General features: G+C 40.5%; 2 protein-coding genes, 1 long non-coding RNA gene and 2 other non-coding genes across 12 annotated transcripts in view; 1 reads left to right on the top strand and 4 right to left on the bottom strand.

The window, feature by feature from the left end:
- Window positions 1-2,244, bottom strand: part of SUPT16H (SPT16 homolog, facilitates chromatin remodeling subunit) — a 35,828-nt gene extending 33,584 nt beyond the window's left edge. Inside the window, exon 1 of the mRNA XM_012752645.2 lies at window positions 2,028-2,244. Coding sequence (XP_012608099.1) covers window positions 2,028-2,093 — 66 coding nt within the window. The 5' untranslated portion in view covers window positions 2,094-2,244. The remainder of the gene's footprint in view (window positions 1-2,027) is intronic.
- A 49-nt stretch (window positions 2,245-2,293) lies between these two features.
- LOC105864666 (uncharacterized) lies at window positions 2,294-10,562 on the top strand. The gene is made up of 3 exons (XR_001151114.3): window positions 2,294-2,638; window positions 7,979-8,179; window positions 10,353-10,562. It is a non-coding gene; the product is annotated as an uncharacterized LOC105864666 (long non-coding RNA).
- CHD8 (chromodomain helicase DNA binding protein 8) overlaps window positions 3,337-25,905 on the bottom strand; it is a 63,903-nt gene continuing 41,334 nt past the window's right edge. For 6 of the 8 annotated variants that reach the window (XM_076004193.1, XM_076004192.1, XM_076004196.1 and 3 more), the window contains exons 12-38: window positions 24,798-24,919; window positions 24,405-24,648; window positions 22,955-23,131; window positions 21,348-21,491; window positions 20,832-21,087; window positions 19,872-20,082; window positions 19,420-19,615; window positions 18,768-18,935; window positions 18,242-18,421; window positions 17,982-18,092; window positions 17,440-17,636; window positions 16,970-17,169; window positions 16,708-16,888; window positions 16,525-16,614; window positions 16,150-16,253; window positions 14,511-14,640; window positions 13,341-13,416; window positions 12,491-12,545; window positions 12,109-12,316; window positions 11,496-11,704; window positions 10,689-11,408; window positions 10,317-10,468; window positions 9,732-10,034; window positions 8,404-8,517; window positions 8,033-8,212; window positions 7,501-7,617; window positions 3,337-4,336 (exon numbers count right to left, since the gene is read on the bottom strand). In XM_076004193.1, coding sequence (XP_075860308.1) covers window positions 3,770-4,336; window positions 7,501-7,617; window positions 8,033-8,212; window positions 8,404-8,517; window positions 9,732-10,034; window positions 10,317-10,468; window positions 10,689-11,408; window positions 11,496-11,704; window positions 12,109-12,316; window positions 12,491-12,545; window positions 13,341-13,416; window positions 14,511-14,640; window positions 16,150-16,253; window positions 16,525-16,614; window positions 16,708-16,888; window positions 16,970-17,169; window positions 17,440-17,636; window positions 17,982-18,092; window positions 18,242-18,421; window positions 18,768-18,935; window positions 19,420-19,615; window positions 19,872-20,082; window positions 20,832-21,087; window positions 21,348-21,491; window positions 22,955-23,131; window positions 24,405-24,648; window positions 24,798-24,919 — 5,412 coding nt within the window. In that variant the 3' untranslated portion in view covers window positions 3,337-3,769. The remainder of the gene's footprint in view (window positions 4,337-7,500; window positions 7,618-8,032; window positions 8,213-8,403; window positions 8,518-9,731; window positions 10,035-10,316; window positions 10,469-10,688; window positions 11,409-11,495; window positions 11,705-12,108; window positions 12,317-12,490; window positions 12,546-13,340; window positions 13,417-14,510; window positions 14,641-16,149; window positions 16,254-16,524; window positions 16,615-16,707; window positions 16,889-16,969; window positions 17,170-17,439; window positions 17,637-17,981; window positions 18,093-18,241; window positions 18,422-18,767; window positions 18,936-19,419; window positions 19,616-19,871; window positions 20,083-20,831; window positions 21,088-21,347; window positions 21,492-22,954; window positions 23,132-24,404; window positions 24,649-24,797; window positions 24,920-25,905) is intronic. The other 2 variants (XM_076004194.1, XM_076004195.1) reach the window with 2 other exon arrangements.
- LOC142871764 (small nucleolar RNA U6-53/MBII-28) lies at window positions 8,720-8,828 on the bottom strand. Its single transcript, XR_012919956.1, has one exon. It is a non-coding gene; the product is annotated as a small nucleolar RNA U6-53/MBII-28 (small nucleolar RNA).
- Window positions 13,956-14,066, bottom strand: LOC142871762 (small nucleolar RNA U6-53/MBII-28). Its single transcript, XR_012919955.1, has one exon. It is a non-coding gene; the product is annotated as a small nucleolar RNA U6-53/MBII-28 (small nucleolar RNA).

Below are 25,905 nucleotides of genomic sequence, written 5' to 3'. Positions count from 1 at the left end.
ACAGATTATTGTAAACTAAAGTCCCCTACTATCTAACACTAGGTCTGTCTTCTCTCAAACTGTGTATGGGTACCCACTAATCAACTTCTCTTCATCGTACACTCCAATCCCAGTTTTCTTATTAAAAAAGAAAAAGGTGTAAAAGAAAAAAAAAGGTATTCAATACACCTGTATATTCTGCTATTTTTCTGATACATCTAGGATAAGCAAACAGATTTATCCAAGAAAAGTATGATCCTTGCTTAAGTTCATTATAATTAAAGCGCTGTAACCTGGAATGACTGTGCATATACAAAGAAATTCTACAGGTGGGTTCTGGGCATATTAACAAAAGAGAGACTTATTCAATAAGATTTTCATAATAATCACAGATTTTGCTCTTTTTTATATAGACTTTTATTAAAAAGTCTATATAGATTTATAGATTTTTATATAGACTTGGTTCATAAGTTTGTAACATCAATGGCTTCCCATCATCTAACATCCCCCCAAATGGTGTCATTAAGAGGCCCAACAGGCTGGGGCATGGTGGTTTATGACTATAATCTTAGCACTCTGGGAGACTGAGGGGGGAGGATCGCTTGAGGTCAGGAGTTCAAGATCAGCCTGAGCAAGAGCAAGACCCCACTCTACCAAAAATGGAAAAATTAGCCAGGCATGGTAGTATTAGCTTGCAGTCCTAGCTACTTGGGAGGCTGAGGCAGGAGGATCGCTTGAGCCCAGGAGTGTGAGGCTGCTGGGAACTATGATTACGCTGCTGCACTCTGTCCTGGGCAACAGAGTGATACCCTGCCTAAAAAAAAATTTAATGATTTTTGAGAAAAAAATAATCAGAGGCTGGGAGTAACTTAACTTTCATGATACAAAGATATTAAGCTTGATATTAAGCTTGCCAATTTGTCTTCAGGTCAGTTTTTCCTACACAGACCAGTTTCATGCTTTGCATTAACCTATCATGTAGGGAAAATTAGAGCTATACATTAATTTTAGTTTTCATGAATGGCATAGAGAGAATGAAATAATTTAATGAACTCTGAATCATTGGAACTATGAACAACTTTCCACATTAAAGGTGTATCATTTCAGGGTGTACTAGTGGAAGACAGAACTTCTGATTATTACCAGCACATTAGTTCTTACTGACCATTAGAAAATGAGTAACTAATAAAGTAAGTCTTTATTAGCTATATATCTTCCCTTGATGACAGAGTTTAGAGGCCAGGTTTAAACCAGACAGCTCAGGCTACACCACATAATACAATCAAATGTTTGTTCAATTAACAAATTAGTGTCATAAAAATAAGTTTTAACTGTGGACATCTTTAAAAGACTGCGAAGTGCCACAACTCTTTAAATGCCCTGGATACTCTTACTAAGAAGAAAAACTAATAAGGTTTTAGGCGTTACATCGTTTTTTTTTTTTTAGGTATTACTAATGTCTGCAGATTTTCAGCATTACGTCTCTGCTACCCATAGCAGGGCCTCCTAGAACATAAGGCGGTTGCGCGTGAGCAGTATTTCTTTTTTTAACTCCAGCAAAAGCCCCGCAAACGGTAAACGGCGAAGAGCCCGATTCACATCCTCCTTTGCCCTTCCATCCTTCCTTTACGAAGATGGTTATAATTCTGGCGGGACCTGGGGCAGAACACTGTGGGACTGGAGGGGCAGAGCGAGTGCGTGTGAACACTGCAGAAGGGGGCAGCAAGACGCGACCACAGAGTGGGAGGGAAGGATGCTGCCTCTTCCGAGGGCGGGAAGAGACTGCGAGAGGTGGCTGTTATACGTGACCCGGGCTGGCACGCGGGGAAGATGGTGGTGGCCGCAGGGCTTGGCGATCGCGGGGGGGATTCCCTCTTAGTGGGCGGCGCTCGTGGCCGCCTGCGGTGAATGATTCGGGAGCAACAAAAGGGGCGCGACACTGAACCCGGGAATTCCTGACCCAAAGAAAAAAAAGGGCGCCGAGAAACAGGGTTATTATGGGATGGCCGAGGGGGGCTCCCTAGGAAAAATTACGGGATCTTCCTCACCCGCCAATTGCTGTACAATCTCTTCACTCGCCGATAATAAGCGTCTTTGTCCAGAGTCACAGCCATAGCCCCAAAGGCCGCTGCTCCTCGGGCTCCGAGAATCACGCGAGGTCCCGGCTCCGCCACCCGCTCTCGGCCCCGGAATCCCGCACTCTCCCAGTGACCCGGAAGTATCGACCTCAAAGATGCCCTTTCCGTTTCCGGGTCCCGACAGCGTTGGAGACTTTTTTTTTAAATCCTCTCTCGGATGGGTCGGGGGAGGAGAGAAAAAGAGTGGGGAAATCAACAAAACGTGCAATGCAAAAAGAGTCGATTTTCGCGGGGTTTTCCTGTCAACTTCGCCACAGCCGCACGCGAACCCACGTCATCACGTGACGCTCCACCTCCGCCCTTAACTCCCAGCCCAGCCGCGGTTTTCAGGAGCTCCGACTTTTTGCCGAGGCGGCAACCACGAGCGAAGCAAAGAGGGCGGGAGGCCTGACGTGCCTGCCCCGCCCCGCAGGATCTGCCGCGCGCGGGTGTTAAGGCCCCACCCCATCTTCAAAGGAAGAGGAAGCGGAAAGAGCGGGATCTGCAGTGGGCTAGGAGTGGAAAGACTACAGAATAAATGGGTATGCACCCCTTCTAGAAACGGTGAGGAAGCAAAGGTTTCTACGGCTGGAAGGATCCTCGGTGCCAGGACACTGGGTCGAGTGCTCCGCCCAGGCACGGAGCTCTAACTAGGTGAAATAGAGCCCACCCTCGCGATAAGCTACAACCCAAGCTATGGGGAAGGACCTAGAAGTAGAAAGGAAAATAAGATGTCCAGGCTTCATCTGAGCGGTGGGATGGTAGGAGGAATGTCGGAATAAACAAATGGCTTGAGGGGCTCCACAAACCTTTAGTTCCTTCCCACCCTCCACCTCCCTCTGGCCCAAGCTGTGACAGCATCCTTCTAGTCATTCAGTCCCTTTGCTGTTGATGAAGTGACACTATTCTATGGCTTCCCCAAAAGCACAGGTATTTTTGTTAACTTGAAACACAGTGTACATGGTTCGTGACGAAATTCTTTCTCCTTGTCAAAGAACTTGAAGTTTGAATCTGGAACTGTTTGCTCACTCTTATTATTCTCTTGATTTTAGCAAGCAAGACAGTCTACATTTATATATAACCTTTAGAGAAGTACAGATGACTTGTCTACTCAATCCAAGGTAACTCAGTATGAACAGTATGGAACTTTAGGAAAAAGGTGTTGAAATTACCCACCATGAACATCAGCTCTTAAAATTAATACTTACATTGGGTTTGAGCACATACAGAACAAGGGAAGAATGGAAAAGGATTAACTTAAATTTATTAATGCCAAGGGGAAGGAAGGTAACAGTTCCTGAACTTCCAGCTGTATCCACAGTTCGGCCAGGAACAGGCTCTGCCAGAGGCTAGGGCCAGCGCTACATAGTCTGTGGTTAATGGAGGTGTCTAGAGAGGGGAGAGCGCACCAGCTGCTCTAGTCTCCTTTTCTTCCCCAGAAATGAGGAAGTAGTCGTGTATTATATTTTAGGAGTTCCCCTGCCCACCCAATCCTCTCAAAATTGGGAGCAATCAGGTATGAGTTTTCTTTTTTTTTTTTTCCTTTTCACCTCCTTGAGTCCTGGGTTTCCCCACATCTCCCCTGCGCCCCTCCCACGTTTCCATAGTCCAAGGGCCAGAGTAAATGAAAATACAGCAGCCACCCAAGCAATGGGGGACCATATGCTGGGGCTTCAGTCATCAGCATCTTCACTGGAATCTGAGTTGGCTGGCATCATAGGATCATCAATGAGTGAGAAGTCCCTTTCTGAGCTATCATAGCCCTGAGATAAATCATCATCATCATCTTCATCCTCATCCTCGTCGTCCTCCTCAGGTTGCAGTGGTGGCAGCCGCAAGGCATTACCAGAAGTGGTAGTCGCTGGTGAAGAGGGGTAGCCAGTGGCTCTCAAGCCTGGATGGTGATGGTGGTGATGGTGGGGGTGGGGGTGGTGGTGGTGGTGATGAAGCATGGTGCTGGAGTCTACATGAGGGGATGATGCTGCACCACCCATCACAAACGGCATAAAAGGCAAAGATGCAGAAGTGGCACTACTGTGACCCAAAGACGACACAGACTGTAGGCCACTATTGCTGTGTTGGAAGGTGTTATGCAGAGATAGGGACCCAGTGCCTCCACCCTGCATCAGGGCCATCATCTTAGAAAGGTCTGGTCGCATCCTGCGGGCCCGCTTCTTGCTGCTCTCCGGTGCAATAGGCCCTGGCAAAATTCGGTTGAACACAGTTTCAGTGTGGTGACCCTGGAAGGAAGGAACATAAGATAGTAAAAGGAAAGGAAAGAGGGGTGGTGACCCAGAAGTCAAAAGAGTCCTAGATTACAAATGCTTTTTCACTGAAGCTATCTTAGAAGAGGCAAAACAAGTATAGTCAGGCTAGGCTTGATTGGTGGTAATGAGGAGAAGGAAATGTTGGACTTAGCTGGTTGAGGCATTCTGATGCTGAAGCTAAGGTCAAGGATTTGATGCTGATACTCATGGGAACCAGTTTTTGCTTTATTTCCTTGACTACACTGTACCTTTATTCCAGAAAACCATTTGACAAATGCTTACCTTTGTTAATAAGCAGTCTTGAGTCAGACAGTGGATGAATCAGTTAACATACAGGAAAAAATACACTTAAATGTCTACAAATGGCAGGTTGTTCACGTTAATCTTACCATGTGTTGTGTACCATATTTATATTGACATTTATAATAATATTCTATATTATCACATCAGAGTAGGGGTAAATTTAAGACAAGTAAGATAAAGACTTCTGAATGTCTAGAATACCAAAAAGGACCATGGGTAGTTCCTCACCAAATTTAATAGAATAATTTTTGTTCAACATTGATAAAAGACATAGCTGCTGAATGTTAAATGGCTTCTTCTAGATATTCTGACTACAAGTTCTAATTAAGTTCATTGAAGCTGGAAGTTACTACTTTTAGTACCTCTGCTTTGGTACTGGCCTAAGCACAATAGTGGGTAGTTGCCATTAAACTCATACAATTGGTACTTGTGTCTCAGTACTCTATTTCCCAGTCTAAGCCTAACACCTAACATGGGAACATGTCTTTTTGACTTGGAAAAACAAACATCTTAATACACTGTTTGTATGGACAAATATAACTGTAATAACACCTAAACTCCTGCAGGTCCTAGTAATAAAGTAGTGCTAGATTTATTGTCAATTCTGTATTTAGAATTGTGTACTTGTTATCATTTTCTATGATTCTTCCTTTCTTTAAGAGTTTCAACTGACAGTAAGAGATTAGCAAAAGTACTTGAGGTAAAAATAAGTACAGTGGATAGCTGCTCTATGTTAAATTCAAGCAGAGATGGCATCAGCCTTTCCCATATCAACCATTCTGCTTATTATACTCTAGGTCTCATGGAGGCTAAGAGAGAAAATTGAAACTTTCTTCCATGGTAACACTTTGACCAACATAAAATAATAAACCTCATAAACCTATATGTATTTTATATGCTTAGAACTTGTTAAATGCAAAAGCTAGGTATTATTAGAGATACCATGTGGTTACATACACACACAAATATGTATATGTGGGTGTGTGTATATATATATATATGTGGCCTTCCATATCCACAGGTTCCACATCCATGGATTTAACCATCCACAGGTTGAAAATATTCAAAAACAAAAAACATTAAGAAAAAAAAAAACAACCAATAATGAAAAATAATACAAATATAAAAATAATTTAAAAACTATTTACATAGTATCTATTGTATTAGGTATTATAAGTAATCTATAGATGATTTAAAATATATGGGAGGATATGTGTAGATTATATGAAAATACAACACCATTTTATATCATGGGCTTGACCATCCACGGATTTTGGTATCTGGGGGGTCCTGGAACCAATACCCTGTGTATACTGAGAGATAACTATATATATATATATAAACGATTTACATAAAAGATCAAGTGAGGAATAATTAGATAAAGCTGGTATACAAAAGTGCTAACCCATTTTAAATGACTACTAAACCAAACTGTGATTTACATATGCTTAAAAAATACAACTCTTGCACAGAATAAGGCAAGCATAGCCAAGAGAAACTTTTGTAGTTATATTTGGGTGGAAATAAGAAACAATGGGGCTGGGGGAGGTGGCTCATGCCTGTAATCCTAGCACTCTGGGAGGCAGAGGCAGGTAGATTGTTTGAGCTCAGGAGTTTGAGACCAGCCTGAGCAAGAGCGAGACCCTGTCTCTACTAAAAATAGAAACAAATTAGCTGGACAACTAAAAATATATAGAAAAATTAGCCAGGCATGGTGGTGCATGCCTATAGTCCCAGCTACTCGGGAGGCTGAGGCAGGAGGATTGCTTGAGCCCAAGAGTTTGAGGTTGTTATGAGCTAGGCTGACACCACAGCACCCTAGCCCAGGCAACAGAGTGAGACTCTGTCTCAAAATAAAAAAGAAGAAACAATGGGTATTTAATCCACCAAATGGTCTATAGCCATTATAAAAGCACAATTACATTTGAAAATATGGAATAACCTAATGACTAAATTTGTTATTATAAATTATAAAACATGGCTTCTTGTGCTTTTTCCATCATTGACATATTAGTGATTTTTAACCTCTCATATATAGGGACAGCCCATGACTGTTTTCTTTAGTACACCCCCACAATCAATCCTAAAATATATAGAATTTTAAAACTTAAGAGATGACAGTAAAACTCCCACTATTCGGGATGTGAAAATTAAAGAGGTTAAAGGATTGCCAAAAATTCCTTATTCAATAGAAGAGCAGGATAAGCCCTAAATGTTCTTCCTAACAAATCTTACTAATTCTTTTATTTTCATTAGCTTAAAGTACTAAAGTTAGTTTTTAGAATTTTATGCTCTTCTAGAGATGAAGATACCAAAATACTGTAAAAATATCATTAAAAATGCTCTGGTGGTGATTCAAAAAAACTTTGGTGCTTAAAAAAAATCCTCTGGTTGGCCAAGCACAGTGGCTCATACCTGTGATCCCCAAGGCAGGAGGACTGCTTGAGACCAGGAGTTTGAGACCAGCCTGGCCAACATAGCAAGACCTGGTTTCCACAAAAAATTTATAAAAATTAGCTGGGCATGGTGGCTCACGCCTATAGTCCTAGCTACTCAGGAAGGTGAAGCAGGAAAGCTTGAGCTCAGGAGTTTGAGGTTACAGTGAGCCAATGATCATGACACTGCACTCCAGCCTTGGTGACAGAGTGAGACCATGTCTTAAAAACAAAACAAAAACAACAAAAACAACTCTAGTTTCCTTATGATGAAGATAATTTTTCTCAGAAACATACACTGGAAAAAAGATAAATAACATTAGTCAAAATCATCATTGAGAGCTTTGTATTATCGCATCTAGTGGGGGAACACAGTAGTAATGCTTCAGTCTTACTCACCTTTTTTCCATTCCTAGAGTTAGCTGTCTGTACTGGTTCAATTCCCAAACAATTCAATTCTGCCTTATTATTTTTTTTACATCTCTGCCACTTCTGTTTTCTGCGATCCTCCATATACTGTAATAGAAAAGTATCAGTTATCTGAGAGGAATAGAAATCTTCTCTGGAGTAATTATTTAGGTGTCCTTTGTTTGACAAATAAATGTTTACTGCATAAAGGATTAGTCCTAGTGGAAAACTGCCATCAAGCAGATTTCCAGATTTCTACATAAAAATTAGGTGGTTTGTATAATAGTTTAATAGCAAATATTGGCCTAGCATTTAGTTTAAGAAATACTTCAATAGTATTTTATTTTAACATTATTTTATTTTGATCCTTGCAACAATTCTGTGAGGTAGGCAGATGGGTATTATTACTCTGATTTTGCAGATGCAGAAATAATGATATAATAAGGCATGCTCTTCCCCTTTTACATAGCTAAAATACCAGGGGGAACAACTTTACATCTTGCTGAATGGGACTGCCACTCACCGCTAGGAATCGGGGATCGACAGCAAACTCTGGATGACCCTGTAACCACATCTCCAGTTCAGCCCGGCGAGGGGCATCCTCACCCACCAGCAAAGTACCATCCACCTTATTGATGACAGGTATCCGGGTCTCCAGGTCCACGTCAAGGTGATTAGGCTCTTCCATGCACTCCACCTCCAGCTGCAAACCCAGAATCCACCCCCATGAGCACATACTCTTCTTGGAGCAGGGAGGGAGGGGGAGCAGAGCCAATGGTAGTCATGAGATAACTCTAATATCTTTCTTCCCTCAATCCCAACTACCTTTATCAATTACTGGGAATAAAAAGACCTCATCTAGTCATCATGTTAAAGACTTTCCTTACCACTCACCTCTACTACCTTCTTTCTGTTCCCCTTCTTCTTATGAAATAGTGGATGTCCATCTCCCATTACTCCATTAGCCATCAACTTGTGCTTCTGGAATGTTAACTTCAATCCTTCCTCCTGGGAAGACAATCCACCCACCCAAGACATCACATAGCATATGTTATTACAAGTAAAGATAAAGCTTTGGGGGACTTGAGCTATGGGTTCATCCTCTGGCACAATGATAGTAAGAAGGCTATCTGACTGAAGGGTGGAAATTAGAAATACAGTGAAACTTATATATTTTTTTCCCTAGAAAGATTTCATTTGTTAACTTAGAGCCCCTCAGGTAGATTTAGGAGAAGTAGAGTTTATCTCAACAACACCCAATGCAGGGTAAAACTCCCTACCTAGTGTCTCAGTATTAGCATGGCAACTCATCACAGGGGCAGAATACTCCTTTCTGTCACATACTAATTTAAGAAACTTTTCTTTCTTTGAGTACTTAATGACTAGCTAATAGGGTTTAACAGGGAAGGAGATCAGGAAAAATAAAAATTTCCATCTACAAAACAAAAAATACTTCCTAGCATGTTGCATCATAATAAAAAAAAAAAAAAATAATACTGATTTAATTTCAGTGGAAATGGTTCCTCTAATTTTTAACTTAATAAAGCCCACAATACTTAGGTGTCATTTTTAACAGCTTCCCCATAATCTGATTTCATTTTTTTAAAAATCAGGCTTAGATCCAGAATTAAGCCACCCAAAAGCCTTGTGTCATTTAAATTTCCTTTGAAAATAAAGTTTCTTTTAATCTAGTCCTCAGGAGATTCCTTCCCTTTCTTCAGTGACTTTTCCTAAATGGATGTTTGTGAGCTCTAATTTTTTTTCTCCTCTCATTTTTTTTTTTTTTTTTTTTTTTTTTTGAGACAGAGTCTCACTTTGTTGTCCAGGCTAGAGTGAGTGCCGTGGCGTCAGCCTAGCTCACAGCAACCTCAAACTCCTGGGCTTGAGTGATCCTTCTGCCTCAGCCTCCCGAGTAGCTGGGACTACAGGCATGTGCCACCATGCCCGGCTAATTTTTTATATATATATCAGTTGGCCAATTAATTTCTTTCTATTTATAGTAGAGACGGGGTCTCGCTCTTGCTCAGGCTGGTTTTGAACTCCTGACCTTGAGCAATCCACCCGCCTCGGCCTCCCAAGAGCTAGGATTACAGGCGTGAGCCACAGCGCCCGGCCTCTCCTCTCATTTTAAAAATTAACCAAATGAGTTTAGTATCCTATTAGTTAGCAAGGACTATAACCTCATTCCCACTTCCCAGTGCCTAAACAAACACTGAACTTACATCTTTGATCTGAACTGTAAACTCCTTCTCATCCATGCCTCGGCGAAGTTTGGTGAACTGGGCTGCTGCTGTGGTGACTGCAGACGCTTCCTCCTCTGCCATGGAAGCTGCACTGCTACTTCGAGGTGTAGGGACTGGAGAGTCACCATATTCTCCAGGCGTCAATGAGGGACTGTCTAGCAAGTGGTTGCCTGGCCCCAAGACCCCTCCTGTTATCATTTCCTGGTTCCTGCGGCTAGAAGGCCACTTCCCTGAGAGTACAGCCTGGCAGACGAGGTCAATGCGGTTTATCAGGACACGATCCTGAGTGGGGAAAAAAGAAATAAATAGGATTTTAAGGAACTAAGCACTAGCTACCTGATCCTATGACTTAATGTCATCATTACTAAGATGGGTAAAACTCATAAGACAGAAAGGAAGGAGGTAATACTATTAGATCCCTAGATCAACTGGGAATTTTTATGAAAAAACATGTAGGAGTAAACACAATTTAAAATAAAAAACAGAACCATCTGTTCCTTCTTCCCTGTAGATAATGTTACATTGTATTTCTGGACTCTACAAGTCTAGGAATGAGGCTGTTACCTTGGGCCACTCAGAAGCTCTTTGTCTTTCCTGCAGCAGCAGCAGCTCAGGAGTCATCTGTTCTCCATCTTCATTTGGGAATCCATCTTGGGACATGGTGAGAGACAGGAGACTCTCTTCATCATAGAGCTTTGAGCGGGACCGGTCAGCAGCTGGAGATCCCACACAAAGTGTGAGAAAAGATGGAAGAATAATGTTATATGGTAATGTAATTATATGGGCTCTGAATAAAGGCCCAAAGGATAATAGGTCTCTTTTGACATTTTATCAAGTCAAAATCTGAATCTCGTCAAGAGGATGCATTTAGAAAAGGAAAAGAGCAGAGAGGAGGGAAATGGGGACAAGGGCCAACAGCCTATCACATGCACTCACTTAGCTTTTCTTCCTTCTCGTCCTCACTCTCATCAGTGCTGGAGCTGGAGCTGGATGAGGATGAGGAAGAAGAAGATGATGGTGACAGCTTGCTCAAGTCCAGCTCGGAGTCTGAATCATCCTCATCCTCCAGTTTGACTGGTGGAACACTCCGGGAAACCAGAGGGGTAGTTTCAGAGGGGACTACTCGCATCTCATAGTCTTGTGGGGTTGGTCGGCTCCTGGCCACCACCTCATGCTCTAGCTTTAAAGTTAGACTCTCCAGACCGGGGACCTGGGCAGCTGTCTCCTCAGGTGACTTTTCAACAGGAGCGTCTGGGCGAAGGGGCAATGGTGAGGCAGTGCGCGAGGTATACTGCTGGTGTAGCAGTGGAGTAGAGCAGCGTGACAGGGACGGAGCTGGTGCTCCTGCCTGATGGTTCTGCATATAATTCATACGGGCAGCCAGAAAAGAGAAGTCTGGGTCCTGCATGATGTTGCAGTCTGTTTGGCTCACCCCATGACGGGCTGCCCCTCGTAGAAGCTCCCCATCATGCCGAACAGGCTCCCACCATTTGGGCAATTCAGGACCTGGAGGCTGACACAATGCCAGCCGATCTTCCAAAAGGGGGTGGCATAAAACTTGCTCCCGTAAGCGCCGCAGCAATTCAATACGGTAGAGAGTCCGTGAGGCCCTCTCCTCAGTGATGGGCTCAATGAACAGATTAGGGTCTGGGGGTTCTGCAGGAGCAGAAGAGAAATGAACCAAGAGTTAGTTTTGTCACCATCCATCCCCACTCACCCTAGACTTTCCACAGTCTTTCTTACCATCTCCAGCTGCTGGGGGAAGGCGGCAGACCTGACGGCACATGGCCACAAAGCCATGAAAATACTTGGTAAGGCTTTCATCTGTTTTTTTGTCCAGTCGAGCAAAAGTGCGGAAGCGATCCCAATGGAACTGCATGGTGTCAGGGTCATATTCCACACCAAAAGTAGACACAACACGATAGAAATCAGTTTGTTCACGCCTTGTCCATCTACAAAAGGAAGAACAATAAGATAAAAGTCATCAGAACAACATAGGAAAACCGGTTACTTCTTAATGTGGTTTAGAATATCATAGAGGCAAAAAAAAAAAAAAAAAAAAAAAAGCCCAGAAAGGCAGTCAGAGATACTACATAACAAGTAAGAATTACCAAGCCAAGGGGGAAAATGATGCAGGTAAATAATAATGAGAATGTCTACACAGAAGATCTACCCAGGAGTTATGATTATCGCACACAAGTGAGGTTTTAAGTCTTAGGGGTGTAACAATTCAAGGCAGAAAAGATGGTCCCTCTGTAGGGCATTCCAAATAAATCCTTCTTAAGATGCTTTTTAGTACAGGGCCCACAGCTGAAGACACAAAATAGCTCAGCCCAAATTCCCAGCTATATTTTACCGTTGTTGTTTTTCCCGCCGTGCAATTTCTTTGAGTTTGAAGGCTGCTTCACAACGCCGCCTTCGCCGGTCCCCACGTTCTGCAGCCTCTATCTTCATCTGTTCCCTCTTGTAGCTACGCTGATAGGCTGTTACCAGGCGCCGAAGCCTAGCTGTTAGGGCAGAGCCTGGAGGCCAGAAGAGATGGCCTGGCTGTTGGGTCACCTGGGCTGTGGAAAACAAAGTAGAATGAATAGAAAGCATAGAAAGGGTAGTAGAGATAATACTAGTACTTCAACCCACCCAAAGGCAAAGCTCTTAGAAATCCCAGAATAGAACTCAGTGAATAATTCCCCAACCCCACCACCCCACACAAAATTGTACTAGTTGACCTAGAAGTTTACCTTCATCTCCATCAATCACTGAGATCTCCTCATCCATCATCATCAAGGGATCACCCTAGAGAAGGAGATCCACCCAATAGGATGGAGGGGGGAGGGAAAGGGGGGGAAGTTGGCACTCTGAAATCACTTTCTTGTGTGTGTCCTATGGCACCAAGGGATCAAGAAAAATTTCTAATGAAAGGAACTCTCACAAAAATGTGGAAGCAACCAACTAAAAGAAGAACAAGAAAGTAGAACCTAAAAAGTCAGTTCTTAATAACGGCTCAAAAATAATGGGACTCAGGAATTTATTAGTCAAATAATACCTTTCAATGTCCAGCTTGGGTCCCACCTTCTCAACAAAGTCATCCCTGATCTCCCCCAGTTGGTGTTACACTCCTTTCCATTAATACTTTCCATTCTCATTTTCTATTATAAATTTAATCAATATATTTCAAGATTCAGAGAATGGGAGAAGACTTAACTATTAATAGAAAAAAGTTAGACTCAGGCCGGGCCCAGTGGCTCACGCCTGTAATCCTAGCACTCTGGGAGGCCGAGGCAGGCAGAATGCTCGAGGTCAGGAATTTGAAACCAGCCTGAGAAAGAGCGAGACCCTGTCGCTACTATTAATAGAAAGAAATTAATTGGCCAACTAATATATATAGAAAAAATTCGCTGGGCATGGTGGTGCATGCCTGTAGTCCCAGCTACTTGGGAGGATCGAGGCAGCAGGATTGCTTGAGCCCAGGAGTTTGAGGTTGCTGTGAGCTAGTCTGACGCCATGGCGCTCACTCTAGCCTGGGCAACAAAGCAAGACTCTGTCTCAAAAAAAAAAAGAAAAAAGTTAGACTCAAATGGAATTCCTTACCTCATCATCTTGGTCCTTCGGGGGACCCTGCAGTGGTTTATATTCAGGATCTTCACAATCTTTATCAAAGTCAACCCTAAAATTATCCAGAGGCACAAGAAAACATTAATAATGTATCTTCAATCACAGGAGGAACTTAGGATGAAGACCTGGCCAAATGTACAACCTAGCATGGAATAGACTTAAATTTCAAGCTCACAGGAATGGCAGGCCAGGTGCAAAGCTTTGAGTCAGTTCATCAAACAGGAAAAAAAAAAAATTATGAGAAATTGACAACACACCACTCAGAATTGCTTGAATTTTAAATGAAACACTTTGATTAGCACACTTTCTTTCCATTGATAGCCTTTTTTCTTGTTTAACCCATTCTCTCCTTCCTCCCCAACTATTTATTTACTTTTTATTATTTCATTTGAATGGTTCATGCTTTTTTTTTTACTACTTTTCTCTACTGAGCAGAAGGGTGACATAATAAATGATTTGCAGTGAATAAATGTTTGAATTTCCTTTGAGGGCCCTACATTAAGCAAATTGAAGTTGTTGACTATCAAAGAGAAATCTCTCAGTCATGAAGGAATGAGTAGGTATTTATTAACTAAGCCAATTATTTCACATGCCCCTCAGGTCTCCACGTGAGAAGTTTTGTTAAACTCACTGGCACCCAAACTAGGGCAACACTGCCCTACCCTGGTGTCTCAGTATTAGCATGGCAACTCATCATTGGGACATGTACCCAGGCAAAGTAAATGCCTTTATGTGTCAGATACTATTGGGAAATAATAAACCAGAGCTAAAAGTACCTGAGGCTCTACCACATAAGCAACACGTGAGAGTTGCCTGGCTGTTATCTTTTAAGAGAACCAGTTATCTTCTCAGCTATTGTAGCCATATAGAACAGTGTTGTAAAGCAAATTGAATAGAATATCAAACAAGCATTTGGAAACATTAATTTTCACACAGTTGCATCTTATAGCAATGTGTAGTTTAGGCCAGTTTTTGGAATGCTTTATGCTGGTACTACTTTTTGTTAAGGATTTACCATTCATGAGTATAACTACCATTATGGGTAGTTAAGTCGAGGCTAGAGTTATGTTATCTCATAGCACAAGCAACTAGTGGCCTTTACCGGGTGGACTCAGAGCTTTAAAAGAACTAAACACCAATGCTTACCCTTCAACTATGTCAGAGAAATTATCTAACACTCGATGTTCTGCTGCAATGGCTTTATCATCTGGTCGACCAGCCTTTTCCAGGAAGCATAAGGCTGGGTCTGCTCTCATAGTATTATATTTCTCATAGCCTAGAAGAAACAGGGCCAGAGTTGAAGACAATGAGAGATTTGTTGTGCCTTTAGATAATTAGAACATATAGGCTACTTTGCTCATAATGCAAAATAGCTATTGGGTTACATTACTATATTTAACACTTTTTATAACAATTTTTTATTTTATTCAATTTTTTTAGAGACAGGGTCTCAATCTGTTGCCCAGGCTAAAGTACAGTGGCATGATCATAGCTTACTGTAACCTCGATTTTCCTGCCTCAGTTTCCCAAGTGGCTAGGACTATAGCACCATGCCTGGCTAGTTTTTATTTTTTTTTAGAGATGGGGTCTTGTTATGTTGCCCAGGCTGGTCTCAAACTTCTGGCTTAAGTGATCTTCCTGTCTTGGCCTCCAAAAGTGTTGGAATTACAGGCATGAATCACTGCATCTGCCCATTTGTTATAGCAATTTAGAGTCATGAGTTTTTAACTAGTTACTGACCGTAGGAATTTAAAGAACTTATATACTTTAAAGTTCTCAGTAACGTGTAAAAGAAAAAAAAAAGAATTTATATACTATGGTGACAGATTTACATAGCCATTTAACTGGTTATCTTTTTATAATTCTTATAGATATAAAAACTCAAGTCAAATAATTTAGTGGCAGATCACACATTCTCAAATAAAGGACAAGAAACTTGTACCTGCAAGTTAATATGCACTCAGTGAATATGTGATGAACACTGAATAAATGAATGGATGAATACACTCCGGAGATGTTTGGACTCTTCTAAACCTATGTGTCTCACAGCAAATACAAGGCTACAAATGTTCACAGTTTTTGTTATCCCATTAAGCTTCTTAAAAACATGCAGATTAAGTGCCATTACTTTTATATTATAAAAATAGAAAACTATTTTTAAAAAAAGAAATTTCAATTCCCCAAGTCACTGGGCTGAAAGTTAATGCTCACTGCTTTTAGTGCCTGGGATTTGGTTCAGGCAAAACTGCAAAGGGAGTATTCTCTCCTCGCCTTTTTTTTTTTTGGTCTAGTCAGTCTCCCTTTTTTGCTTTATTTTTGTTTCACTCAAACACTGCTGCTCACACCTACATCAGAGTGACAACTGAACATTTACACAAATGGGACATATAGATAAATAAAACACTTTCTGCAAGCGATAGGAAAGCTAAACAAATTAAGTGTGGTTATTAATAACATGAATGGGTTTATATTACCTCCCTTATTTGTGGGACTCTAACTTAGACCCCTTAACACACAGTATAGTAACATACTGGTAACTGTAATTAGAGAACAGATGGGAGGCTCCCTACCTTGAGACTTACCTATCCATCTGGTCTTTCTTGAACATCTATTTATAGAAACTAATGACTCTGCTCTGGACATTTAAGAACTAGTTTCCTATTCAGTCATAAATTTATTAAAGAGCAATCAAAGAATTCAGTTATTTCTCATGAGCATTTTGCTAAATGCTCCATCTGTGGACATAAATCTTTAGTAGAGAAGAAATAAGCTACAAAGTACCTACCATGCTTAAAGACTCCAATGAGGAGGGACTTGTCAGCCTCACTGTCCCACCAGGCTGTTGGAACCTCCAGCTGATCCACTACTGGGAACCATATGTCAATCTCACTAAAGGTACAAGAGGGCACGGTCAGCTCAGCAATGCAGGAAATTAAAGTTAGAATCTTTCCAAAGATTACTACAGGTAGCCTCCCTTATCCATTAATTTAAAACACTCATGCATCTTGCACTATTTCCTTTCACTAGTGTCAAGTATAGGATTAAAGACCTGATATATAGATTCAAATTATCAGGTATCCCAAAGATAGTATAGAATGAAATAAGTAGACTAATCATCCCTGGAATAAGGCAGGGTATAAAAAAATATATAGAACTTTACCTGGCAATGGCACCCCCTAACACCTTCTCTGCCTGGTCTCCAATAACCTCTTGCCTCAGGTAGTATAGCATTCTTACCCGCAACAATACCCTAGAAAGGAGGGAATAAGAGCTGGCTCATTAATAACAGTGTACAAAGTTCGAGGTGAAAAATGTTTTCTTCTTCACTAAATTTCATCCTTACTTATTACACTGATGTTTCAAGTGCTTCTTATAACTCTCATCTTGGAACAAAGTGTCAGGGTTATATTTCCGGATCCAATCAGCCTTATGGATATCAAAAGTGCTTTGTGACTTTACTTTTTTCCCCTTGCGTCCACGGGGCACAGGGATAGACAGACCTGGGAAAGGGGGGACATTGAAGACTTGGATTGAGAAAAACCCTTGGACCTGAAAAGGATTAGATAACCTATAGAAAGATAAAAAAGTAAAGAGTTGATAATTACCTGAATGATTCTGCAATTCTTTTGTCTTGCCATTTTCAGCAGGGCTAATCAAGTCCCAGATGAAACCTTTGATATTTTCATCCCCCCGGTAGTGTAAAAGACAGTACACAAGGATAGCCCGGCAAATTGTCTCCACATCTCGTTCAGTCATACGTCGCTTGAATCGTCCATGAGATAAAATATCTCGCCATCGTCCCCAACTAAAACAACAAAAAGGAAACTATATTAATATTTTCCTGGGAATTCTAATTCCATTATACTCTCCTGCTCCCTGGAATCACATCTCCTCAAAAAGGGTGAGAGAAAAAGACTTTGAAAAACATAGTAACAGAATAAATAGAATCAACTCCCTCCAAGGCAAACATTTTTCACATTATCCCTTCTTTGGTCATTGCTTCCAATCTGAAAGGCAAATAGGGTGTCTAATAGGATGGAGATGCACTCTCTCTCACGGCAAGGTGAGTTCTTACCCATATACCAGGAGGTGCTTTTCTACCCGAAAGCAGTCAGTGCGTCCATAGGCATGATGACGGTCATGTCTGCGGGAGCGTGGCCGCTCATCATCCTCACTTTCCAAATCAGAGAATTCTACCAAGTCATCATCTTTCAGGGTGCTGAAGTGGCGGGTCTGTTTTCGTACTCTAGGTGTGTCAATCACCAAGTTGTTCTATGTAGAGAACAGAGTAACTCTCTTTATGTTTTGCTCATGGAAAAAGAATAAGACATTTAAGAATTAAAACAGCCATGGATGTAACATATGTAGATACCCAAAGGGAGATTTTTCTTTTATAACATGTAAAATAATTGACAGGGACTCAGGAAGTAGAATAAGGTAGGAGACATGTAGATATTTTTCTGGGCCTCTCTAGGTAGAAAGTTTTTGCAACAGCCCTTGTATATAAAACATTATCATAAACTGCAATTAGCATCAAAGAATCAGAATAGCTATAAAAACCACTGAAAGTAGTGTGTCTTCTGGAATATTTCCTCTTTAAAGAAAGAGTAAGCTCACCTTGCTATTGAGAAGATCCATGTCTAGGTCAGCCTTTTTGGCCCACTTTTGCCAAAAGTTAGGATCATCCAGAGAAATATCTGTCCTATTTTCAGAAGCAACAAAGCTTGCCTAGTGAGGAACAAAGGCAAAGTAAAGTTGCTATAATAATTTTTTCAGCAATGTGAAATCAAGCAACCACATTTTAAAAACATATTTAAATCATAGAGATTCCTGTCTCTATCTCTGCTTTTCTAGTCCCTAGCACAGACAGAACATACCTTGGCAAAGGTAGAACCTTTTCCTTCAGATTCAATGGTGATGGTTGTAGTTCGTCTTAACAAGATCTGGTCAATGTCCTCTTCACAAAACTTGGAGCCCTCATCATCTTCCTCCATTATGGCTGCATATGCTCCTTTTCTTAAGAGATCTTCAATCTCCTTCTTGGAGAATTGTTGGATCTGCAAAAACCAACACAAAGATAAGAAGGCTGGGTGCGGTGGCTCATGCCTGTAATCCTAGCACTCTGGGAGGCTGAGGCAGGAGGATCACTTAAGGTCAGGAGTTGCAGTGAGCTATGATGACAACACCAGCCAGGGCGACAGAGTGAGACTGTGTCTCAAAGAAAATAAAAAGAAAGATAAAAAGACTATTAAGAGAATATTACCTAACCATGCCATAATACTTTAGTTATTATAAGAAATAATTAAGAATGCAAACATGGTAGTCAGATTCCTGTGCAAAAATAACTTTTGTCTCCATCACTACGGTCCACTATAAACTTATCCATAGACTAAGAAGACTCACTCCAGTAATGTTGCCATCCCGACCACTCATGGACTGAAGCACAGCCTTATCCAATCCCAACTTGAGGCTAGCCTTATCAAACATCTCTCTCTCATAGGAATTACGAGTGATTAGACGGTACACCTTCACAGCTTTGCTCTGCCCAATTCGATGACACCGTGCCTGGGCCTGTTTTTTTTTTTTTTAAAGAAAAAAATAACATAAGTGGGGGGAAGGGCAAGGAGACACAAAATACCAATTCACAATTGTAAACATCTCTGAAGCAGTCATGAGATCAATTCAAAATCTAAAGTCAATTTCAAGTTGAATTTATTGCCCCACCATATAAACCAAGGGTCAGCAAACCCTTGGTTGTCTTCGTGGACATCAGTTTTGTAAATGCCTTGCCTGTTCATTTACCTATTATCTATGGCTGCTTTTGTGCTACAGTAGAGGTGAGTAGAGAGCAAGAAAGACCATATGGTCCACAAAGCCTAAAACGTTTACTATATGGTTCTTTACAGAAAAAAATTCACTGATCCCTAACCTAACTGCTACTCCTAATTGAGTAAACAATTCCATACTCCCTGAAAGGTCTTTCCAAGAGATCCTGATCTTGTTGAAAAACCTCTCAGGTTAGGTAGTTAAGCCCTAAGAGAATAATTTCCTTTACCTGCAGGTCATTTTGTGGATTCCAGTCTGAATCAAAGATGATGCATGTATCAGCAGCTGTAAGATTAATACCAAGTCCACCAGCCCGGGTGCACAGCAGGAAGACAAAGCGGTCTGAATCAGGTTTGCTGAAGCGGTCAATAGCAGCCTGTCGAAGGTTGCCTCTAACTCGCCCATCAATACGTTCATATAAGTACCTGTATGGAAGTCAACAGAAAAAATTTAAGTGGCTAAGCAGAGGAGGAGACCAAAAAAGCAGGCTAGGATCAATACCAGTACCCCATATCCTTACCAGGCCAAGAAACATAAAAAAGTTGAGACTAAGTCTTAAATACACTTCTCTTATTACAACTGGTCAACCCTAATTAAACCCAGGACTTTCTGGGCCTTCCTACTTTTTGCTGCTTTATGAGGATACAGTAACCACAAGATTAGTATGATTCCTTTTCTCACCTCCTCTGGATTAGATAATCCTCTAGGATATCTAGGCAGCGTACCATCTGGGAGAAGATCAGAACTTTATGGCCACCAGCTTTAAGCTTTGGAAGTAACTTGTCAATAAGAACCAATTTGCCAGCTGAACGAACCATGGCCTGCAGGTGGAAGTCATGAGGTATAATGTGGCAAGCTTCCCGAAATTCTGTTAGGATTTTTTCTTCTGCACCTGCCAAAAAAAAAAAAAAAAAAATCAAACTTGTTGTTGAAATCCAGTGAAATATATTAAGGCTGTCTATTAAATTGAGATAAGAAAGCCAACCCCCCCCCACCCAAAAAACAAAAACAAAAAACCAGTAATCTGATTTGAGATCAACATCTCTCACAGGATTTCAGCACTAAAATATCCTAAAATTATCTTCAATTGTGTTATATAAAATACCCCAAGTAAGGTGGTCCTCTGATAACTAAGTAAAATATATGTAAATATGTGGACAAGGACTAAGATAGAACATACAATTCACTATTACCACTCTACCAACACCCAAAAAAGATAGAGCAAAATGGAGTATCAGTGAGGACATTTATCCAGAGAACTGAATAATCTGAATTCTTTTTCATATTTATTTTTAGAGATGGGGTCTTGCTATATCACCCAGGCTGGTCTTGAATTCCTAGGCTCAAACGATCCTCTCACCTCAGCCTCCTGAGTAGCTGCATCCCTGAGTTCTTATTCATGAAATTCTAAACAGCAAATTCTATTTAATTTTGGAGATTATGCAGGATCAAGGGAGTAGAAAGAACTAGAGAAAGACATCCACAAATAAATCTTTTTTTTTAAAAGGAGGACCCTTCCCCACTCGTAGTTCCCACCCCCAAGTTAGGTTAGATCAATCAAGGCATTGACTGTCCTCGAGGAATTTAGAAAATAAACGCAGGTAATACAGAAGTTCAGGTATTTTCCAGGAATTCCCTCACCATTGATGAGATATGGGTGGTTGCAGCACTTGCGCAACTCCATCATTGTGTTGAGTAGATTAGGCATGTTGGTATGACCTGCCCCTTTGGAAAGGAAGGAGAAATTCTTCTCCAAAATAGCCCGATAGTATTTCTTCTGGATGTTAGTCAGCTCTACTTCAATAATAGTTTCCTGTTTGGGTGCCAAGTTTTTTTCAACATCCTCTTTGAGTCTTCTTAGCATCATTGGCTTGAGAATAGCCTGTAGCTTTTGAACCTGTGGTCCATTACAGAGAGAAAAAGAAATCAATAACACAGGGCAAACATTTTCACATTTTGTAGAAACATGAAAATATAAAATATTAGAATTTTCCAGTATCTAAGAAAGGTAGATTTTGGATGATGCTATAGATGATGTAGGCACAAGGTTATAAAAAGTTCAGAAAAGCCCTTCATGCCTATGGCAACAGATGTCTGCCTTGTACAAACTTTTACCATTTCGTCCTAAGTTATTACCTCATCAGATAAATTTCCTACCTGTTCCTCTGTTTTGAGATCCCCGAAGTCCTTGAGGAATTCTGATTCTGAGGGAAACTGTGAAGGTTCCAAGAAATGAAGCAAACTAAACAGTTCCTCCACAGTATTTTGCAAAGGTGTTCCTGTTAGTAGCACTTTGTGTTCCTAGAAATAAAGGAAACAGAAGGATGATAAAATTCAAACACACAAAAAACTTCTGGGTTTTTTTATCAAGTATATAATTTTTAAAGTAATTTTTAAATTCTTTATCTAGAAAATGATGGGAATGGATCACAGTATTATTTTAATGTTTCTTTTACTTGCTCCCTCTTTTGATAAACAAAAATGATTCAAGAAATTCTTACATCACTTAACATATTGAAATAACTTAAATATTATAATCAATTAAAAAATAGTAATTCATCCTGTTGTATATTGGTTTTGAAGAAAAAATAGTAATTCAGATTATGCTTTTTTACAATTACATATGTCTTTCCACATTCAACTCCCTATAGATATCCTAATCTGCCCTTCTCTAGGGAATATAACTGTGCTGGATTGAATAAGGCCACTAATTCTTTGTAGTTCCTCCAATCAAGGTTCACCCTTGAATCTAGGCTTGTCTTGAGACTTGCTCTGACAAAGAGAATGTAGCAGAAGTGAGATACTGTGTGAGTTTCAGAGCCTACCTCAAAGACCTTGCATTTTCTACTTTTGCTCTCTTGGAACACTGCCCTAAGACTACCATATAAAGCCCAGTTTGGCCTATTGGAGGATGAGAGGTCATGTGGTAATGTGGAAGATAACCCAGGAGCCCCAGCCAACAATCAACAGCAATTCCCAGCTGGAGCAGCATTAATGACACCAGGCAAGACCACAAAAAACAATAGCCTAACTGAGCCCAGCCTAAGTGGCAGAACTAGAGAAACATAAAAAATGTAGTTGTTGCTTTAAGCCACTAAATTTTGGAGTTTTTTTTTTTTTGTTTGTTTTCTTGGAGATAGGGTCTCACTCTTGTCACCCAGGCTGGAGTGCAGTGACATGATCACAGCTCACAGCAGCTTCAAACTGTTGGGCTCAAGTGATCCTAGTTGGCTTTTTTTTTGAGACAGTGCCTTACTCTGTTGCCCAGGCTAGAGTGCTGTGGCATCAGCCTAGCTCACAGCAACCTCAAACCCTGGGCTCAAGTGATTCTCCTAACTCAGCCTCCCAAATAGCTGGGACTACAGGTGTGTGCCACCACACCCAGCTAATTTTTTTCTATTTTTAGTAGAGATGGGGCTCTCTTCTTGCTCAGGCTCATCTCAAACTCCTGAGTTCAAGCAATCCTCCTGCCTTGGCCTTCCAGAGTATTAGGGTTAGAGGCGTGAGCCACTACACCCAGCTGAGATCCTAGTTTGGGAGTATTTTTTACACACTAATAGTTTCCCACCTATCCTCTTGGTTGAGAACCACCAAACTATAATACTTTTCCAATTGTAAAATTTACAACTTTTACGTGACTTTCAGGTTACCATTCCCATACGCCATATTCACCATTCAATACCAAGATTCTAATTCTTTTTTTCTTCTCAGCTAAACTGGGTTAATCCCAATTGTTTCTACCCAAAAGTCAGCATGGAACTCACCAGGTCCATGTGTTTGAGACTATCAAGTAGCTTGCAATTACGGTTCTTAAGTCGATGGGCCTCATCAATGATGACACAACGCCATTCAATCTCCCGAAGCTCAGGACAGTCTGACAAAATCATCTCAAAAGTAGTGATCAGGGCATCAAACTTGTATGCACCTGGGATGAGGCGCCCCTAAGCATAAAGGCAGTAAAATCAGAAAAGGCCTAAAATATACCTAAATGAGGAGCTCTTCTGAATTACTTTTCCATATCCAGGCAGGTTTAATAGGAAATACAAACTACACCACCACCCACCTCCACCACTGTTTATCTTCCTGATAAATAGTGCCAAGTCACTAAATGTAAGATACATTGCTTCCTCAACACATTCAGCTTCTTGGGAAATTGAAAGACCTCACTGAATGAGGCTAGACATTTTTGACTGCTGTATGCCTAGCTCATGTATCGCTCTTCCTTATATCTTTTGTTGGTTAACAATGAAATCCATAAATGTTGGACAATGCTGAAATATATAAGAAAATAATAAAAGTGAAAACAGGAAACACGAAACATAAGATTGGTTACTGTCTAAAAATTGACAGAAGATTGATATCATTTTAGAAAAATTAAGAGTTGAAAAATGTGACTTCATGTGACTCATGCCTGTAATCCTAGCACTCTGGGAGGCTGAGGCGGGCGGATTACTCAAGGTTAGGAGTTCGAAACCAGCCTGAGCTAGAGCGAGACCCCCGTCTCTACTAAAAATACAAAGAAATTAATTGGCCAACTAAAAATATATAGAAAAAATTAGCTGGGCATGGTGGCGCATGCCTGTAGTCCCAGCTACTCAGGAGGCTGAGGCAGGAGGATTGCTTAAGCCCAGGAGTTTGAGGTTGCTGTGAACTAGGCTGATACCACAGCACTCTAGCCCAGGCAACAGAGTGAGACTCTGTCTCGGAAAAATAAAAATAAAAAAGCAAGAAAAATGTGACTTGCGAAAATTTGGCTTGGTAAAAATAAGCATAGAAGAAACTAATAGAAACACAAATAAAATTCAATGTTAATACAAGATGTTTGATTCACATTTTCCTTTTCAAATTTCAGTAGACTAAAAAAAAAAAAAAAAAAGAAAATAATAATTTAAGTTCACTACCATATGGACTAAGTGGGTAAATGGATTTCATTCTGTAAAATACTCTGATTAAAACTCATTAATGCTGATAAAATTCTACTTAAATTGTATGTAATCATAAATTGAATAAAGTCACAACTTCCACTGGATCTAAATGTCTACTGGGGAAAAATACCAAAGTAAAAAAAATGCCCTGTGAATCGTTGCACAAAAATCCCTTAAATCACAGAGCACTGATTCAATAAAAGTCTTTTATTCTTACATAGCCCCTAAAATACCAGGTCCCTTGGCCTACTTTCTCAAAAACATAGCATTCTGAAGACATATAACTCACCCGTGAATCTTTGCAGTACATTTCATATTGCTGAATCATCTGCCGGCTGGCCAGACTGCCATGGTACACAATAGTGTTCATCTCTGTCCATGTATTGAATTCTCGCTCCCAGTTAGTAATTGTGGACAGTGGGGCAATTACCAAGAAGGGGCCATGGATGCCCACATTATATACCTCCTGCAAGAAGGCAATGGACTGAATAGTTTTGCCCAATCCCATCTCGTCAGCCAGGATGCAGTTCTGTCTGCAGATTCAACATGAGGTGGAGAAAATAAACATGTCAAAAGATATCATCTTAAAAAGCAGAGGACATAGGAAAAAAACGTTTCAATAGAAAATTAGTAAATAATCCCAGGAATAAGTATATATTTATGGGCCCACTCTTTTCTTTACCTGTTATACCAATTAAATAGCAGCCAATTGACCCCTTCCAACTGATATTCCCTTAACTGGTTTCTGTTTTTATATTCATGTGACAGCTCCAGTTTCTTCCAGGCACTTGCCTGCGGACGATTCTAAAAAACATGAAATTTGAGTAAGTGGAGTGAAGACATTAACAAAATTAGGCAAGACTTACTAGGTAGTTATAATAGTTAAAGTCAATTCAAAAACATTATTGTTTGGATTAAAACATATCAAATATATTTCAATCCTTCAATTAAAAATGATATTAACAAAAAAAAAGATAAAAGAGGAAACACCTACTGGTCACTTTTGGTGGATGCAAGGGAACTACTAACTTCATTACTTTGGAAAAAGGGAAATAAAGAAAAAGTATGAAGCACCACATGTACTCACTAGCAAATTGGTATTAACTGATGAACACCTAAGTGGACATACAGGAATAACATTTATCGGTTGTCGGGCAGGTTGGGGGGAGGAGATGGGTATATACATACATAATGAGTGCAATGTGCAGCAACTAAGGGATGGACACACTTGAAGCCCTGACTCGAGGTGGGGGGGAAGGGCAATATAAGTAACCTTAATATATAAGTACCCCCATAATATGCTGAAAAAAAAAAAGTATTTATCTCTATATAATCTCTACCTTCAGGTAACCAAATAGTAGATGAAACAAAATTTATTGAAGATTCTGGCTAATAAGTGAAGAAATGGGAGAATTAAAATATCACCACTTTAAAATCCTGAAACAACAAATCTAGAATGATCATGAATGGCTGATAACATCACAAAGCACAACCAGATAGAACTACACACCACCATCTATGAAGCAGATTTATTGGCTTCCTTCATCAGTGTCATCAGTCTGATCAAGCCTCTAGGAACAGTGATGTCTAACAGAACTTTCTATAATATTAAAATAATGTGGCTAGTGGCCAATGTATTAAACAGCACAGCACTAAAAATTTTTATTGGATAGTGCTGCTCTAGACCTAAGCATTCATGAGAAATATCAGGGACAGAGAATATGTTAAAAGATATCAAGGGGAATGCAATCAGCAAATTTCAGACTATGGAAAACCCTACAAAACAAATC

Source organism: Microcebus murinus, chromosome 6 (assembly GCF_040939455.1).
Source record: "Microcebus murinus isolate Inina chromosome 6, M.murinus_Inina_mat1.0, whole genome shotgun sequence".
NCBI classification, from domain to species: Eukaryota; Metazoa; Chordata; class Mammalia; order Primates; family Cheirogaleidae; genus Microcebus; species Microcebus murinus.
The sequence above is the reverse complement of the archived record's forward strand: the minus strand, read 5'-3'. Positions and strand labels throughout refer to the sequence as shown.